Raw genomic sequence first — 19,837 nt, 5'->3', positions numbered from 1 at the left:
GGAACGCAGAGAATGTCCCATATAGGGGCATTAACCCATTGGCACTCCCGCGTCAAAAGCGGAGTTGCAAGGCAATGAGAAGCAATATAAAAATGTTCACATCATGATTATCCATCATCATCATTTATTGTACCCTTAAAGGTCCCGTCTGGGACATTACATAAGATGAGGGGGGGGGGGGGGAGATAGTGGTGTGACGCGATCATACAAAAGCATGTGAACATAAAAAAGCAGACCGAAATAACAAGAATAACAATTTTGACGTCCAATTAACGTCAGGCAAACCAAATAATAAAAAATATGGGACATACAAAGCAGTAGAATAAAAAATGTAACCTTAAAATGCGCTCAAAATAAATAAGTGGAAAATTAGTAGTAGAGGATAACGCAATGACACAAGCAGTTCAAATTGCAGGCAGAACATTGCAGGGAAGTAGCTATAGATGGTTCAAGTGGTCTGTTATTAGCTGCCTAAATCTGGTGGGATTAGTTTCGATGACAACGTTTTCAGGAAGGTTGTTCCATTCTTCTATGGCGATGGGAAGGAAATACTTGTTGAAAGCGTTGGATGAGCCGTGCAACCGCTGAATGCTGAGGGAGTTGTGTAATCGGCGAGATGAGCGTAAGGGAGCATGTAACGAAGTTTGGCATGGTGCAGGGGACTTAAAATATAATGTAAAAGATAAAGAATTGATATTTTTTGCGGAGTGCTAATGATTCAAGGCCGAGGGACGATTTTAGGTGAGTAACGCATTCAAAAGATGCACCGTGTATCTTCCAAGAGTATTGCTGTAAAAGACGACTGCTCACCAGCATGCAACGAAGTGTACTGTTAAAACATGTCTGGAAGGAACGCCTTCTTTTATGATGAAAAGAAAGGCACAGGAAAAACTGGAGGGACACTTGAGCATTGCCTTAAGGGTATGACGCGATAGCGAGAATTGGTTAATGGCCATATATGCGGGATATTTCATTCTCTTCTTCGCATTCATCGATCGCTGGGAGTGGAGGAGCGGTTGAGCAATGCGCCACTGCCCCTACGGTGGGGCTTGTGAGAACCAGGTTGCTCTTCCCGAACAGCTTCTTGGGACCGGTGACTAATTTGACTGCCGCCTCTCACGGTGGTGAGTTTGCACACAATCCGTTGGGCAGGTTCGGATGACGTCACAAGATCACATGACCTAGGTGGCCCACATGATACCTACGTTGCTTCTGTGGAGAATTTTTGGCATATTTTTCTGTAACGCGGAATTCTTCAGGCTCACGCGTTAAAATTGCACTCAAAGTTATAACCTGCTCCTTAGCTTGACGGAAAGCATGAAGGAATGTAACGCAGAAAACGTTTACAGCTTTTGACAAACCTTGCACATATAATTGCCATACACATGCACAATTGCCTCTTATTTTGTTAAATAACTGAAACTGAAATGGCCAAAAACTTAAAACCAATGGGCGTATACTTTTCACAAAACTTGACATGGAATCATTACGTGAACTATATTATTAATAAACTATCTAGGACAACCGACATTATGCGCCGCCACTGCCACTTCTTCCCAACCTCTGTTAATATACTCCTATATAATTCGTTATTTTCGTCTTTATTAAGTTACGCGTTTCTTGTGTGGTCAACAACAACAGCTGGAAATATTGGTAAACTTTCCGTCTTACAAAAAATTCAGGGGGCACTTTGGTCCTCTAAAGTGCTGCATGGCGAAAGTGTTTCCTGGCGCAGGGTGTTTTCTTTTCATGTTTGCATTTTTTGTAATTTATTTTATGTTTTGTTTCTTTTGTAATTTTTTATATTTTCTTTTCTTTTATTAATTTAATGTTATTTGATTGATGAAACCCATGCATTCACTAAATGCACCTTTATTCATGCCCTAGCCCTTAACCTTCGTGGCGGAGTGGTAGCGTCTCCATTTCAAATGCCAAAGGCCATGGTTTGATTCCCAGTCTCGATAGCGTTTTCTTTTTAAGTAGTGACGCCGTAACGCGGACACATTTGCTAACATTCCTTGGTCACGGCAGTGTATGAGGTATTAAAGGCTTTCGCTTTGAAAAGAGCTTTACACGTAGCCTGTAAAGTCTCTGATCGCTCTCCTCTCACACTGCAGGTTTATTCAAGAAGCACCACATATTTCAGGTTTTCTCAATGTATGACTACAAGCTATGGCGTATGTATAAGCTCTGTTTACTGAAAAATAATGATGTCATAACAAGCTTAGCATGGTTAGCGGAAAACATCCCTCTTTATAATGTTCATTCCTGTTCATAACATCCTGAAGTGTGGTACGCCGCCAAATGCAGAAGCAGTTATGGACATCATATGCAGAAATTTCTATACCCCACAGTTCTAAATCGCCTATTAAAAGAAACTGACATTGATATATCTGGTATATCACCAAAAGAACTGCGTGAAATGTTTGTATTGCCACGTATCATTGTAGCGTCCGTTCGTTCACGCAAGGCCGCAGAAAAGGGGTATTATCATTTTTGTTCGTGACGCGAGAAGCGACCGGTCTAATCTCGATTGTTCAGAGCCATGAACAGCTGCATCTACGTGTTTCCAGATTACTCTAGATGATCTCGACCTGTTATCTCGAAGTTTCCTTGCCGGCTTTAAATTGAACGATGCCGCGAGCAGCGGGCATTCGTAGTTCGACGACTGAGGAGCACGTTTGTTGCTTCCGCCGCCGAGTAATTCAGTTCTTTTGCGGGCGCAAGTCAGCCCAAATAAAGAGCTTCGTTTCCAAGACTCCTTGGTGTCTTCCTGACCGCTGGACTGGCGTCACTACAGCGTGACATCTGGTGGAGATGCTGGGTAGCCTTCTATGTACCGGACACCCCCAGCAAGTCGTGACGCCAGCCCTCTGAGTCATTCAGCGGAGGACCTGACTCCAGTACACCGCGCAAGCCGACGTCTGCTAGGCGACGCACCTGAGTTCGGCACTCTGCCGGACCCTGCCCGGAAGCGAAAGCAAGTAGCAACGTCCACCATGAGCTTGCCCCAGACGACCACTCCAATCATTCTGCAGCAGCCCCGGGTGCCACCAACCTTCGACACTACGCCTGGCGCCGAGCCCGAAGAATGGCTGGAGCAGTTCGACCGTGTGGCTGTCTTTAACAACTGGGACGATGCCGTGAAATTTAGGTACGCCTTCTTCGCCCTGGAGGGACCAGCAAGAGTCTGGATCGAGAATGAGGAAGCCAGCCTTGCCAACTGGGAAACCTTCAAGGAGCAGCTTCTGAAGACCTTCACAAATGTCGTGCGAAAGGAGAGAGCACAGCAGCTGCTACAGTCTCGCATACAACACCCAAACGAGACCGTTGCAGTGTAGACTGAGGAGATGAAGCGTCTCTTCCGGCGTGCCGACATGCGGCCTACTAAATGCAGAAATAAAGACGTTTAAAAAAAAAAAAAAAAAAAAACATGAAGGAAGAAGAGAAGGTGAAGTTGCTTATCCGAGGAGTTAAAGAGCAACTCTTTGCAGGCTTCGTCCGCAACCCACCGAAAACCGTCGCGGAATTCTTAGAAGAGGCATCCACGATGGAAAAAACCCTTGAGGCCCGAGCCCGTCAGTATGACCGCCAGCATCGCTTTTTGTCATCAAGCTGCCTGAACACCGTTAACAGCGATAACCTGCGGGAGGTTATACGTCAAGTTGTGCGAGATTGCTGCCAACGGGAACGCAGCCGCAACTTTCATCGCTCACTGACGTCATCCGGGACGAGGTTCAACAGGCCTTGGGTGTGACGCCGACACCCGCGCAGCCTCTGCAGCCCCCAGCCATGACTTACGCCGCAGCTGTGCGTCGTCCGGCCCCTCAACGACGGGACCCAAGCCCCTATCGCCCTCAGCCAGCTGCGTTGGACCGCCGCACACTCGCCCCAACCCGCCCGTCCTACGAGCGACGCGCGCAGCCGAGGAAATGCGACGAGTGGAGAACTGCCGACCAGCGCCGCCCACGATGCTTCCAGTGCGGCGAAGCCGCTCACATTCTCCGGTACTGCCCATGCAGGAAAATGGGCATCCGAGGGTTTTCTTACGACGCTCCACGACCCCGACCCTGCCAGCGACCAGTCGAAATCGAGGAGTATTTGCGTCGGGAAGAATGCTCACCGCCCAGCCGCCTATCACGTTTCCCGTCGCCATCGTCAGCGCTCTTTGTATCCCCTAGCCGAGGCTACGCAGTGCGTGGACGCTCCCCCAGCCCCCGAAGGTTAAACTGAATAAAGCAGCCTCTGGAGGTGAGGTTGCTTCCGAGCGCAAGCACAAAGATCCTCCGTCGACGAAAACCCAAATCCATGCCTCAACTGCAACACCGACGACAACACCGACGACAACACCGACGACAACACCGACGACAACACCGACGACAACACCGACGAAAACACCGACGACAACACCGACGACAACACCGACGAAAACACCGACGACAACACCGACGACAACACCGACGACAACACCGACGACAACACCAACAACAACACCGACGACAACACCGACAACGACGGCGACGACGACGACGCGGCCATACTTGTAACTTTTACCGCTGCCCAGTGAAGCAACGTCGGAGTACGCCCACCGCAGCCTCACTACTCGACGAAGCCGAGATTGGACACCGAAGACAACGTACAACGACAGCGACAACGAGCCCCCGTCGACGCAGGACCGGAAGAGGAAGACAGCGACGCTTTCTTAGGACCGGTAAGCGCCAGCGGTTTCGCGCAGCAGCAGCGCTCGGATCCTGAGTTGCAAAGCCTAGTTGATTATCTGAAAGGCAAGACCGCATCGCCTCCCCGAGGGTTCAAGCGCCAACTATCGTCCTTCGTCTTTCACAATAATGTCCTCCTGAAGAAGAACTTCGCGCCCAACAGGACAGTGCATCTTCTTGTCGTGCCCGAAAATCTCAGGCAAGAAATTATGCAGGCATATCTTGATGAGCCGACTGCAGGGCATCTCGGGATTGCTCGCACGCTGCACCATATCCACGAGAAGTACTATTGGCCGCGGCTAGCTACCGACGTTTCCCATTACGTGAAAACGTGCCGTGGGTGTCAGAGACGCAAAACGCCTCCGACTAGACCAGGCGGACTCCTGAACCCCATACCACCGTCAACTAAGCCCTTTCTGCAAGTGGGGATGGACCTCCTCGGCCCCTTTCCGACTTCATCATCAGGTAACAAGTGGATCATCGTGGCCACCGACTACATGACCCGCTACGCCGAAGCAAAACCGTTGCCTAGTGGTACCGCAACAGAAGTTGGAAAATTTTTTGTCGAACAAATTCTCCTGCGACACAGCGCCCCCGAAGTGCTCATCACAGACAGAGGAACGGCATTTACAGCGGAGCTGACGCAAACCATTTTAAGCTACAGCCAGACAAGCCATCGGAGGACAACTGCCTATCATCCACAATGCAACGGACTCACAGAGCGTCTGAACAAGACCATCGCAGACATGCTGTCCATGTACATCGACGCCGAACACAAGACGTGGGACTCCATTCTGCCCTACGTGATCTTCGCCTATAATACTGCCGTCCAGGAGACAACCAGGTTTACCCCATTCCAGCTGGTATAGGGCAGGAAGCCCACGAGAACACTCGACGCAATCCTCCCGCACGTTTCCGACAAAGACAACCTCGACGTCGCCGCCTACCTTCATCGCGCCGAGGAAGCCCGAAGACTTGCGCGGCTTCGCATTCAGGACCAGCAGCACACCGACGCCCGACGCTACAATCTGCGCCGGCGAGACACGCATTACAAGCCAGGTGATCGTGTTTGGATATGGACGCCAGTTCGCCGCCGTGGATTGAGTGAAAAGTTGCTGAGACGCTACTTTGGCCCGTACAGGGTTCTCCGTCGCATCGGTGACCTCGACTATGAAGTCATCCCCGACGGCACGACAGCATCTCAGCGACGCCGCACACGTCCGGAAGTCGTACATGTCGTACGCCTGAAGCCATATTATGAACGCTAAAGGACTCGAAGTTTGCATTCTCGTGTTTATTTTCATTTTAAAGCATCGAGACGATGCTTCTTTGGGAGGGGGGTAATGCCACGTATCATTGTAGCGTCCGTTCGTTCGCGCAAGGCCGCAGAAAAGGGGTATTATCATTTTGTTCGTGACGCGAGAAGCGACCGGTCTAATCTCGATTGTTCACAGCCATGAACAGCTGCATCTACGTGTTTCCAGATTACTCTAGATGATCTCGACCTATTATCTCATAGTTTCCTTGCCGGCTTTAAATTGAACCATGCCGCGAGCAGCGAGAATTCATAGTTCGATGACTGAGGAGCACGTTTGTTGCTTACGCCGCCGCCGAGTAATTCAGTTCTTTTGCGGGCGCAAGTCAGCCCAAATAAAGAGCTTCGTTTACAAGACTTCTTCGTGTCTTCCGGACCGCTGGACTGGCGTCACTACAACGTGACAGTATAATGATGCCATACAGTGACTTTCTTTTTGCCTGATGTTTTCCAGTTTCTAGCGATTTTGCTTAACGGATGTATGCGTTTTGTCGAAGTGCATTGTCCTTTCTTAGCCGCATGCTCCTATGCTGCCCCGTGTGCCAGGGGGTCAGGGCTGCTCAAGTTGTTTCTCACAGCTTTTACCTGCCCTCCTCGCAACTTTTTGTTGCGGAATAAAATTTGATTTGATTTGATTTGAAAGTTTGCCGTAGGAAATCCGCCTGACCGTCGTCGAATGGTGTAGCGATGGCCCATTGCGTACCAAAAATTTTCTAATTTGTATCCAATATCAACTATTAAGGCCGTTTTTCTCTCTGCATCAGCTTATAAACTCAATAAACCCGGGAGATTTTCGTTCCTGATATTTTCTGCATCCCTGCGGAAATTCGTTTTCCACCAGATTTAGCCCCTAAAATTTCCTGTAAAAGGAGTAATTTCCTGAATAGAACATCACTGAGAAGGAGTGTTTCCGATCGAAGCCACTCGTTTTCGGACTTGTTCATTGATTGTCTTCAAAATCCCATTAATGTAGCCTCTGTTGCAGACTAAAATATTCTTGTTTTCTTGCCTGCGACACGAAGAGATATAAATCTCTCTTTGAATGAGGCGTACCGTGTCTGATGTTTTCAGTTTTTTTATATATTCTATTGATTGATGACACAAGTACTATATTTTATTTGAAACTGAGCAGAAAGCACTACATTACTATGTACCTGAAATATTATTTGGGTTGAAAATAGCCTACATAATTCCTCCGTGACCGTAATGTGGCCCACTATTTCCCGGTGGTATTCTGTTTCTGTTTCAGTGCTTTTATTTTTGTAAAAAAGTTGAGAACTTTCAAACCATCCACATTTTTCAGTACCTCGCATCTGGTCACGACAGATATTTCTTAAATATGAGGCTGGCTTTGTCTACGCAGTTTTAGTAGAGACCTAAAGAACTGTCAGGAATCTTATCCTTTTTACAGATATCAAATGGTTGGAGTGAAAGTATGAAATGCTTCTTAGGATTTGTGTTACACTGCCAACAAACTAATTTTGGGACTTTAATGTTGAGGTGTAAAAGCGGCATTTTATAGATTATTGTAGCTCCTGCTTGAAAACAAGCCCAGCGTGGACGCTTCGAAAGGCATTGAATTTGTCCTCATCGACATCCAGCCTAAAGAGATAAATAATTATGGATGCCACTACAAAAATAATGAATGGATAGTTATTCTTCCGATGGTGGCCGGACAGATGTGAGGGAAACCTGCATTTCGGGAACCTATGCAAACACTGCTATCCTGATGGTCCAATGTTTAGGGCCATCCCCCAGGGTGGTATAAATTTTGGTTTAGGTTTATTGGTTTATTGGGATTTAACGTCCGAAAGCAACTCAGGCTATGAGGGACGCCGTAGTGAAGGGGTCCGGAAATTTCGATCACCTGGGGATCTTTAACGTGCACTGACATCGCACAGTAGATGGGCCTCTAGAATTTCGTCTTCATCAAAATTCGGCCGCCGCAGCCGGAATCGAACCCGCGTCTTTGGGGTCAGGAGCCGAGCGCCGTAACCACTGAGCCAATGCAGTGGGTGGTATAAATTTTCATTAAGGGAGCAATTACTCATTGACATCCACCCAAGCGCAGCAATACGGCTACAGAGGAAACCTACGCAGCTTCAAGGGAAAGATCGCAGCTAGAGAAATTCATCTTGGTTGGGGTTTCGATCCCGGGACCACCGCTTCTCCGGAGCTATGCTTCTAGCAACATCACGCCCATTTCGCGTTATTCATGAATTTGCGCTCGCCCTACCATATGCTAGCCGTCCCGGTAAGCTCATTTGGTAGAGGCACTGCTCCCTTGAAGCGGTGGTCAAGGGTTCGAACCCCGGACAACGAGAAATATTTCTTTGCCTTCAACGTTTCTGTTAAAGGTGCTTAGCTTTCCTTTGTAGTTTTGCGCTTCGGTGGATGCCGATGAGTTAATGCTTCCTTATTGCTTGCATCCTGAATGTAGGGTTTGCTCTCAGATGCAGTATTGTCCGTGATGTTAATAATTACAGCCCACGGAATATGCCCTTCGCTCTCTGAAGTGAGCCTCAGCTACGGCGTTTTAATTTGTAAAATAGCCTTCTGTCTTCTTGTATGCTGTGTAATAGGTGGTATGCGTAGAACATGGGCTGATTACCTGCAGCAAAGTGAGGGACCAGACTGTGGCTTCTGATTTCAACGAAATTGGACCGCGCGTTTTGTGTCCTCAAATAATCCAGTGGAGAGCAGGTGCCCAACTGGAAACGACGTCACTTTCGTCTGTCACTTGTTTTATCCTTAGATGATTGTCAATTGAGGCACTGTTTTCTCGTGTGGATGTGGTGTTTAGAGCTTTGGCCAAATTCTTGTCAATGAGTATTCAGGTTTCAATTCGAAGGTGAAGGCATCAGGACCATGTCATCTTGTGATACACGGGATAATAAATTCAACCCCCCCCCCCCCCCCCCCCCAGCCATGTCGCATTCAGCGCAGGCGAAGCTGACTTTGCTAGAACTGCGGTTCCAAACAAGTGCAACGCGATGTATGCATTCGCTGAAGATGAAGTGCAGGTTTTATTCTGGCGATTTGCAGAGCGCCTTTCCTGTAAGGGCTACTTTATCCAGCCCAGGCTCAGAGCCTGGGCTTCACAGAGAACCAACTGCCCTTAATAAGAAACTTCTGTTCTCATAGATAGGTTCAATTCGCCAAAGAAATGAACTGGCGTCTTCCTGTGTTCTTATTTGTTTTTATGAAAGCCTTTATTGCTTTATAGCTTGAGCACTCTAAATGCCGCAAAAGCTTCGTGTAGTAACCTAAACGTTCCTTCCTCTAGCGGGACTGGAGAGCGGTCGCGCAGCGTGTCTTGCTTTCTAGTCGCCTTCCATCTTTGGACTTGTCTGAACGTTGTTTCAAATTAACTTCAGCTGCCGCAGTACAAGGGAGGTAACACGCATACAGGAACCTCGACAGTAAGGAGGCAAAGACATCTGAATCAATGAGTTGTCTGAGACAGCCGATCTACAAGGCTTCCTTTCAAAAGTGCTGTCTTCGTACCCTGTCTGGTTTGAAGGAAGACGCTTGAGGGACGAGCGTAAGAAGGCAACAAGGCGAGTAGGAGTACCTGATGGACGGAAGCGCTAAACTATCAAGTTTTATTTCAGAAGGCAGAGACAATTTTTTTATGGAGTTTTCTGTCGGATCCCGGGACGTAGAAAGATCAGCAAGAACTATTTTGATGTGAGAACATATCACAATGCCAAAAAAACCGGAAAAGCCACGTCACAAGTAGAAATTTTTGTTTTGAGCGGATAGAAGGGAAAGAAGCACTGGTCTGAAAAATTTGAGAAGCTGTTTTTTCTGGCACACTAAGGCAAAAAAAAAAGTTCCTACGTTTCATGAGGACCAGGATAGACAGCTAAACATTGTTTGTTGGTCTGTGAGTTCTCTAGAGTGCATAGATGTGTGTTTTGTAAAAAAAAAATGCAGATGAAATAGCGCCGCCTGCTTTTCTGTGGAAGGAAAGACTTATTTTTATGCATACGGTCTGCGGTTCCAAAGCCATATTGGCATCATTTAAAGGGCAACTGCACCACTTTTTGAGAATTTCGCTATATTCAACGATTCAATATAGGCTGTACGTAAAGCATGCCAAGCATTTTTGCAATACCATTTAAAGCGACGTAATCGACAATTACGTGACTAATTCTTCTCCTCACTGCACCAGAAAAGTGCGGGGAAGTTTAGCGTCACGTCATGGAAGTTATGATTTCAAGTTATCGCTGCCGTCAGCCATGCCATGCCGTGCTTCGTTGGATGCTGCCAAACAACACTCGGCGGGATTGGCTTTGGTGTTGTTTGTTTGTTCCTTCGAAGCAGGCGGTTGTTCGTTGAAAATGTGCTGATACTTGTCATAACGTTATCTTTCGCATCCCACTTGGCATTCTAAGCTGCGGGGAATCTTGAAGGGCATCGCGATTTTAATCGGCGATCACGTCATTTAAAACGTTAGCCGAAAAGGACTCCGCATGCTTTACCTGCCAGTTTAACACATTAGAGTTTTAAGGTCATCGATTTCTAAAACCTATGCAGTTGCCCTTTAAGAAGGAAATATAAGAAGGTAGATAATTTTCTGCCACTTTTCGATTTTATAAAATCAATTTTCGTTAACTCGATTGTGGACCCTTACAGTTTTAGATATATAGAAGCTTTAGAAAGATATGTAGACGCTCTCATTTTATTCATGATACAAAACGATACATCTCTTCTACTTTGCCCAGACGTGGAAGAACGACAGCCAGTTCCACTCCCTAACGCCCGATGAGATGCGCACCATCTTGGCAGACAACCGGCTGTACGCGCCCAGTGAGGTAGACGACGTGTTCCGGGCCATCCTCAAGTGGATCGCAGCCGATGCTCCCGAAAGAAGGAAATACTTGGTCCAGTATCTCCCATTCTTGCGATTTGTACAGTGCACTGTCAGGTGAGTGCTGCGATGGGATCAGTTGATGTGAAAGTCGTGTGTCGGTGGAGCCCAAGACAGTGCCAATAATTTTGTCAGCACCGGCTGCTGAATAAAACAACGTTATGAAATTGCGGCGAAAGTGCAGAGATTGCTCTTAATGCCGATAAATGCTGGCATGAAAACTAAAACACAATTTGGCAGAGGAAGCCCTGTGAACGAGGACAGAAGGATGCTTTTTCGGTACTCTGGGCTGCTGGCTTTTACAGACATCGTGACCCGCATTACGGGGCAGTCAAATATTTTTGTACATATTGCGCACTACTCTAGGTTTGTAGAGCGCGAAATACGGGACTTGAAATGACAGCACAAGCGCTGCACTCTCAGATGAACTTTTGTTGGAGTGGACGGAGAATGGAGCCGCAGCAAGCAGCAACGCAACCTTAAAAGATGAAATAAAACACGACACGACGACAGCCGTGGTTAAAAAATAAGACTCGCGTGTGGTTACCTGACCGATAGCTCACTGACATATTCGTCACCTTGTCATATATTACGCATATTATCAAAGACTTCGCGGTCATCGGATTAAATTGAATGTCAAAATGACGTGCTTAGAATGAATGGGTGTTGATCATTGCTTAGAATGATTGGGTGTTGATACAGTTGATGAAAAAGTTTCAATCCCGAACATTTTTTCCCCCTGTCATTACAGCGTAGACTAATATTGGTCATTCAAGCGTTCGGCAAGGGGGTGTGCTGGAAAATGTTTATTTCGGCACAATCACTCGCGCCATTCGCCCGAAATGCCTGAAGGTATGTGGCAACGTGTATGCTTCATCAGCTGGAAGCATTTACAGGCGGCTGGGACGTGAGGCACTGCTACAATAATTTTAATGCGACACCATATAGGTTGTCGCCTCACAAAAAATTCCCGGCTTCTCTGCCAAGATGCTCCGTTCGTGATCGAGATAGGATGCATGAGCTTGTGACGTCATCGCAGCAGGCCCACCGGGTTATGAGCTACCTGCTCCCGTGACAATGAAATTAATTGAAATAAGTAGTTAGAAAACCAGCGGAAAGGACGCGCTCACAACGAGAAGTACACAGGACAACGCTAGAAACACAACTGCAAATTCTTTACTTGGTGAATCGCCGACATCAGAACAGGGCGCACATGCGCGAGAGCAACCACAGACGTTAACAGAACAGCAAACCCAAAATTGATTAAGCGACCGAAGAAAGCATGTGGCAACCTATGTCCCATTCACGAAACTGTACTGTTTGTGGTTGCTCTCGCGCATGTGCGCCCTGTTCTGATGTTGGCGATTCACGAAGTAAAGAATTTTCAGTTGTGTTTCCAGCGTTGTCCTGTGTACTTCTCCTCCTTGTGAACGCGTCCTTTCCGCTGGTTTTCCACTAACCATGCACCAACTGGCCCAAAAAGCTACGCGTCTTCAATAATTAAAATAAGTTCAATTCAGTTGGCACTTCCTCACGGTGGGGCTTCGAGGAGCCTTACTGGAGCTCATAAAGAGCAACTTTTGTCTCACATGCCTCAAGGGTGTCTGTTCGATGCAGCCACATACCGCGGTAGTGGCGCATCGCTAAACCACTGCACCCTTGCGCAAGGAAGGGGTGTGCGGACTCCCCGCGATCTATGAATGTGACAGTAAGGGTCGTCACACCATCGACAACACGTGACCATCAATGAAGCAATAATAGGACAAATGATAAATTTGAAAATCTTAGGAGTCGGTTCAGCCCTGAAAATTGCAAAGGACCAGAAAATTTTTGAAGCAGGCCCTCCCCAGAAAATAGATTAATGCATTAACACCTCTTTTTGGGATAGTTGGTGCATACTTGAATTAGAGAAGAAATACTGCCAAACCATGCGCATTACAAGAAAGGAACGAGGACGAGACACAAGCGCTAACAAACAAGTGAAATTTTATTGAAGCGAGGGGAAAGAAAGGTGACACGAAGGAGAAAGTGAACAAAGGCAACCACCTGGGAAAGCGGAAACAGGCAGGCAGCCAAAAAATTTTCGTGATTTTAGAATCTTGGAATATCATTGAAATCGGAATTTTATTTTTGGATTATCGAAAAATCCTAGAGCCTACAGCTAAAGGCAGACACCACTGTCTGACGGGGCTGTGGGTACCACGTAAAGATACAAAATACAGATACGTGTACAGCAACACTGTGGGAAAATTTTTAGAAAATGATCAATATATCAGTACAAAACAGGAATCAATGCCTGCAATAACCTCTTGAGGAACGTATTAAATAACGAAGCACCAAGGACATCAAACATAACGCCTCTAGCCAATGAGGCAATTGGAACAAATGTCAAGTACCAACATTTGAAGCAAGGTAAAGTCTAAGAACACGTGTAAATGAAGGAACAGTTTTAAAATCCTGAGATAACATGTGGAAGCCAACAGTGCCACGCTAGCGCCCTCTTGTCTGTGTCGTTCTTGCTTAGTGTTCTGGTGTTTTTGGTGCGTTGATTCAATATCTAAAAAATAAAGTACCAACTGGCCCAACGTTCTACCTTGCTGAACATCATAAGGTGTAAATGAAAGGCAGGTTATTGACAAGAACCGAAACAACATAGGAGGTCATCTGCGTACCATGGTTGTATTGTATTGCGAGGGGTCACATAACGTATGTATCTGAGGTAGGGTGCCTCATGCTTTATGAAGGTTGCACTAAAAAAATCAGGTTTGTTTTTATTTACTTGTACGAACAGAAATCATGTCTTCGAAACGATGTATTTTTGAATTAAGGAATAAAGTCAATGTATGATCTTGAGTCCACAGAAAATAAATTGCGGCATCCCCTTATTTGCGAAGTAGGCAATATACAAAATTTTGCTGTAACGTATTGCGTTTCGCAGATCCGAATTCACCTTGTTACTCGTTTCTTGTACTCTTCAAAGTCCTTCTTTACTCGTGTTTTCGTGTCAAACGAAAAGCCGCAAAGTCCCATTCACCTGTACAGGCAGTGCCGGAGAATGTGGCTGGGGTCACCACAGTGCGGGGCCCTAAGAGGTCGGTTTCCTTGGCTGAGCTTCCAACATTGGTGGGCGGCAAGCGACTGGAATTCTAGAGCGGTGCACAGGGCTTTTCGCACAGACTAGCTGGACGCCTTTGGCTGCGCACCGCGGGGGTGTAATTCATGGCCTTGGGTTCCATGGCCGTCGGTCTCGGGGTATCAAGTGCCTGTGGCAGTTCTTCTCGTACTATATGCATGAGAGCCGCTTCTTAAGGTGGCGGGGAAAACGACAGCAGTCGTCGCAAATATTCCCGGACGATTTCGTGGTCTTTCCGCAAGTTCTCTCTGGTGGTGGCCGCCAAGTCAGGGTGGTTGTCGGGGAAGACGTGTAGCTGGCGGACATGCCTGCGAGCTCTGACATCTAAGGTCCTTTCTATGGTGGCCGCTTCCGTGGTGTTAGACGGTGGTCTTCGGTGGTCTGCCGACCAGACCGACGAAGAGAGGCAGCTAACCACCTCGCATTTTCTTAGAACCCATCTCCTCCTCTTCGGTCAGAATGGTATCGGCGCGTCGAAAAATCCGTTTCATTTCTTCAACATACGCACGCATGGTCTCATTTTGACGTTGAATTGTTGACTGCTGTATAACATATGCCCTTTCTTTCCGGATGACGCTACTCAACATCCCCCCTAGCTATTTCTTCAAAGTTTTCTAGGCCTTGAGGTTAAGCTGGTGGTTTTCAGACCACGTTCTAGAAGGCCGTCCAATGCAAAGTGAACGTTTCGAAGGTTGGCGTTGTCGTCCCTGGCGTTAAGTGCGGCCACACCGCCGTACCCGTCGAACCATTATTCGAAATCCTCGTGTAGTTGTACATGAAAAGTCGGCGGCTCATAAAGGTGGCGAAGCACAACCGACGTTGACTGTGCACCAAGGTCCATCTTGGGGGCTGCAAGCCAGCACCTCCACCAGATCTCTCGTAGTGGTGACAGCAGTCCCGCGAGCAGGAAGACAGCGAAAAGGCTTCCAAACGAAACTGTTTATTGGGCTGCCTCGCGCCCGCACACACCTGAATGACTCGGAGGCGGCGTACCAGCAAAGCGCGCTCGGCGGCCGTCGAACAAAATGCCCGCCGTTCTCGGCCGCGCTCAGTTTGAAGCTACAACGAGAATTCTAGATACGGTGAGCAAAGTAACCACTACAAACAATGCGGAAGCAGTCGCGCGCAGCCGCAATCAATCTAGATAAGTCTGGTCGCATGTCGCGTCACAAATAAAGTGATGACGCGTAGTGGCGGCTTTGAGCGTGAACAAACAAAGAGGACAAAAATTTCGCGAGGATATCGCAGCTAATGAGGTTCGCTTTTAAATTATATAACACGCCCACACTGGTGGTACTTCTATCATTCCCTGTGAAATCCCGCACCCGGCCGTGCTATTCCAGAGCATCTGCAGGGTGACCCTGGCAAATGCCACTTAGACAACGTCTTTACATTTCTTCCTCTCTAATCCAAGGTGGCTCAGTGTTTATGGTGCTCGGCTGCTGGCCCGAAAGAGGCGAGCTCGATCCCGGCCACGGTAGTCGAATTTCGATGGGGGCGTAATGCTAGAGGCTCATGTACTGTGCGTTGTTAGTGCACGTTAAAGAATCCCAGGAGGTCGAAATTTTCGGAGCCCTCCGCTACGGCGTTCCTCATAGCGTGGGTCGTTTTTGGATGCTAAACCACGATAAAACTATAAAATCATTTCTTCCTCTGAACGTGACCGACGTTACAAGCGTGGTCGGCGCCTTCGTCACTGCTCCAGCGGTAGCAGAATTTGCTATCGATTACCTGAGCGATTGACTATCGAATTTGAAAAGCTGAAATTGTCAAGTTCTTGTTTCCTCTCGAGGTCGAAAAAAAGCACCGTTTCCTCTTATTGATAGTTCGTGCGGTTAAATGCAGCCTCGTTCGTTTCCCCGGAATTTGCAGGAACTATAGACTGCAGTAAGTGGTTCGCGCAGACATCCGTTACTCTCGCAGATGGTAAGAAGTTTCTCTGACATACATTTGTTCCTCACATTGAGCAACGCGATGCGGCTGAACCGCAAAAGAGAATGTGAAACGACTGTTACTGTTACGGTCAGGTGTATTACCCGGAAGGCGTCAATATTGTCACCTAGTTGTGACTGCAGTCCGGCAAACAGGAAAACAGCGAGGATGTCTTCGAAACGCAACTCTTTATTTGGGCTGACTTGCGCCCGCAAAGAACTGAATCACCCGGCCGCGGCGTAGCAACAAGCGTGCTCGGCGGTCGTCGAACAGAATGCGGTCTTCTGGCGATCTCGTTCATTGACCTCAATTTGCCAGTAGCCGCGCTTGAGGCCCATCGATGAGAAATACCTGGCGTCCCAGAGCCGGTCCAGTGTGTCATCGATGCGAGGGAGCGCGTAGACGTCCTTCTTTTTGATGTTCAAGCGCCGGTAATCAACGCAGAATTGAAGTGCACCGTCTTTCTTCCTCACTAGAACAACAGGGGCCGCCCAGGGGCTCTTTGAAGGCTGAAAACGTCGTCGCGCAGCATTTCTTCCACTTGGTCCCTGATGGCTTGTCGTTCTCGCGGCGACACTCGGTAGGGGCTCTGGCGGACAGGTCGGGCGTGCTGGTCGGTTGTAATGCGATGCTTGGCAATCGGCCTTTGTCGGACCTTCGGCGATGACGAGAAGCACTCGCTGTAGCTTCGAAGGATATTGCAGATCTGATCATGTTTGTTCCGGGTCAGGGCTGGGTTTATGTCGAAAGTGGGCGAGTTCTCTTGGTCAGGCGAATCTTTAACGGATGGGCCGGAGAGCGCGAAGAAGTCTCGTACATCGGATATTTCGTCGAGGAATGCAATCGTCGTTCCTCTGTTAACGTGCCGGTATTCCTCGCTGAAGTTAGTCAGCAGTACGTCGACTTTTCCTTTGCGCAAATCTGCGATGCCTCTTGCGATGCCGACTCCTCGGTCGAGAAGCAACTGCATGTTCCCCTCGCTTATGGCTTCAGTGTTATTCGCTTCCGTGGCGCCTACGGTGATGATGGCGCTTGAGTGGGGTGGGACACTCACTTGGTCCTCCAGGACACTAAGCGCAACGTGATCTTCCGGAGCTCTCATCGATGGGATGGCCTCGTCCGTGGAAAGTGTGATCATCTTGGATCGCAGGTCGATGATCGCCTGATGCTCATTAAGGAAATCCATGCCCAAGACCACTTCGCGGGAACATTGCCGTATTACTGCGAAGGTCGTGGGATAGGTATGTCCCTTGAGAGTCACTCGCGCTGTGCATCGTCCTGATGGCGTAATGAAGTGGCCTCCTGCGGTGCGAATTTGTACGCCGTCCCAAGCGGTCGTTACTTTCCTCAGCTGCGCAGCGAATGGTCCACTCATCACCGAATAATCGGCTTCCGTGTCGACTAGAGCGGTGACTTTCCGGCCGTCGATAACTACTTCTAAGTCGGATGTCCTGGCTCTGGAGTTGCACGTCGTCCTCGGCGTCGGGTCACGGCTTCGTCGGATATGTGAATCGTGGGTGGGGCGTGTGGTCGAAGCTTTTCTTGGCGGCGGCGTCATTTTGAAGGTGGTTCGCATCGTGGTCGAGGTTGTCTTTGTATGCGGCGTCGTAGTGGGCGCGGCGTCTTTCTTCCTCACTAGAACAACAGGTGGAGCCCAGGGGCTCTTTGAAGGCTGAATAACGCCATCGCGCAGAATTATGGAAAAAACTCTTGCCGGAGAAACATTGCATCAGAACGCAAACAAAGAAGGAACAACAAAGGGCGCATCATGGCACCTACTTGCAACTGACATTTTATTCAAATCACCACTTCTGTAAGTACACGCCAGCCAGCAGCTTCGAAACAATTACGAAGCAAAAGAAACAGTGGAACACAAGCCACAAAACCCGGCCACAGGTATAGAGATACGCATTAACTATCGTGCAACATAACAAAACATAGATCATGAGGATGAAAAGGATTTTCATGATCCCACATTAGGAGATATAAAGCTCTAACACAAATGCGGTGAGAAAACGTGCATGAGGACAGTGTCTATTTTGCAATAAAATAAGCAACTTATTTGTTTTTGTTTTCCACAAAGAGAGTGCAGTAGAAAGGCTCTATAGGCTGTAGCTTTTAAAGTACTTGGTTTGATTAAAATTAAGCCACTGTTCTCATTAAACAACAGCAGTGAGTATTTTCCCTGCTTGTGCATGGAATTTTTAATTATTTCTTAATTATTCAGACAGCACTTATCAAAGAAAGAAGCTTACGTCCAACGCTATGAAAGAACTATTTGCCTGACAAGTACAAGTATCACTAGAAGGCAGGTAGAAGAATTTTTATAATTAATATAGGAACCGGCTGCCCTGTTTGAGCAAAAGCATTAAGTCTGAATTGACAAAGAGCATTTCCGTCATTCCCACTGAGCATGTTATTTTCGTAGATATGGACATTCTGAAGGACGCGCAGAACGAAAGTGCACAAAAAGATAGAAGAGCATCACGCACCAGGCAGGTTATGACCAAACCTCTCACTGCTTAACATTACCATGGGTCGGCGTTTCTGGCCTGATGTGCACACGCATGTGCGTGTGGGCTCCGGCCATTTCTCCCATTTTGACCGGCTTTTGACCTTCCGCCGAGTGTTATTGTGTCTCCCTGAGTTCATGAAGGTTCCCGGCACCTGCCCAGCCTATTTTCGGGACCGGCACTCCGTTTTCGTGACCTGCATGGACACTTCTTTCCACCGAGCCCAGCGCCAACCTCGCTAAGCCTACCGCCGCTGGCGATAGGCTCCGCTTCGCAGCCTGGCCCAGTGCTTCGCCAAGCATAAACGTCGTCACTGTGGAGGGGGAGGATCTGGGCCACTGAAGAGTATATACCCACGGACTGGACCTACTCAGCCCACTGCTACGAACGGGGCTCCGCCGCTTCATCATCTTCGAAACGCACTCCCAAGCCACCGCCTTCCGCGTCCGCACAGCATACCGCGTCCCAACAGCTACCTTCGTCCACGTCACGTAAGATATCTTGTTGCACTCCGTAGCTGCCACGTCTTCCTCTTGAAGACCTTAAAGTCATCATTCGCCCTCGCGGGGGCTCAATCTGCGTGCCTGGGGAGAGAACGCTCTTCGCAGATCAATCACCTCAAGCCTTGTTTGACGTACTTCGACACCACACAGGACCACCTTCGGGTGAATTTCGTTCACAACACCCTCACCTTTAGCACCCCGAACCAGGACCGCACCACCATTTATACGAAGCTCCAAGCAATTATGCTGAGTACGACACGCTACCCAGTTGCCACCTATTTGGCCCCACCAGGCGCATACGTCCGATGTATCATTCACCACCAATACGTGGATGAGACCCAGGTGGAAATCATGGAGTACTTGTTACCCAGGAATTCAGAACACTGCATTCTCTACGCCCGCCGTTGAGGCAAGACCCAATCTATTGTCGTAACCTTCGTAGGGACAAAGGTCCCCGCCAAGTCTACTACGCCGGCAGTGCTGTGCGCTGCTACATCTTCAAGAACAAGGTGAAAGCCTGCCTTAACTGTCGTAAAACGGGACACCGAGAGGACGTTTTCCCACCTCCGAAGCTCTCCAAGTGTCCTCATTGAGGAGCTCGCGACCCTGACGAGGCCCATGAATGCCCCCCTCCACTTGTGTAGTTTGTTCTGGACCTCAGACAGGTTCCTCCAAGTGTAAACGCCACTACAAAGTGCCTCCTGCCGTACTGAAACGCCAGCTACAAGCTGCAAACTCAGACAGTGCCTCCACTTCCCATCGTTCCCGATCCCGGATTCGTCGCCAAGGGGCTGAGAACACCTCGGCCAAAGTGGATTCCAGCCGCTCCTCCTCCTCTTACCGGTGG

General features: G+C 48.3%; 1 protein-coding gene across 1 annotated transcript in view; it reads left to right on the top strand.

Annotated features, from left to right (window-relative positions):
• Nucleotides 1-19,837, top strand: part of LOC149327463 (kelch-like protein 10) — a 156,201-nt gene that overhangs the window by 39,690 nt on the left and 96,674 nt on the right. The window contains exon 4 of the mRNA XM_089564890.1: nucleotides 10,764-10,966. Coding sequence (XP_089421016.1) covers nucleotides 10,764-10,966 — 203 coding nt within the window. The remainder of the gene's footprint in view (nucleotides 1-10,763; nucleotides 10,967-19,837) is intronic.

The sequence above is a fragment of the Amblyomma mixtum genome, chromosome 10 (genome assembly GCF_055824585.1).
Source record: "Amblyomma mixtum isolate Tamu chromosome 10, ASM5582458v1, whole genome shotgun sequence".
Classification (NCBI taxonomy): domain Eukaryota; kingdom Metazoa; phylum Arthropoda; class Arachnida; order Ixodida; family Ixodidae; genus Amblyomma; species Amblyomma mixtum.
The sequence above is the reverse complement of the archived record's forward strand: the minus strand, read 5'-3'. Positions and strand labels throughout refer to the sequence as shown.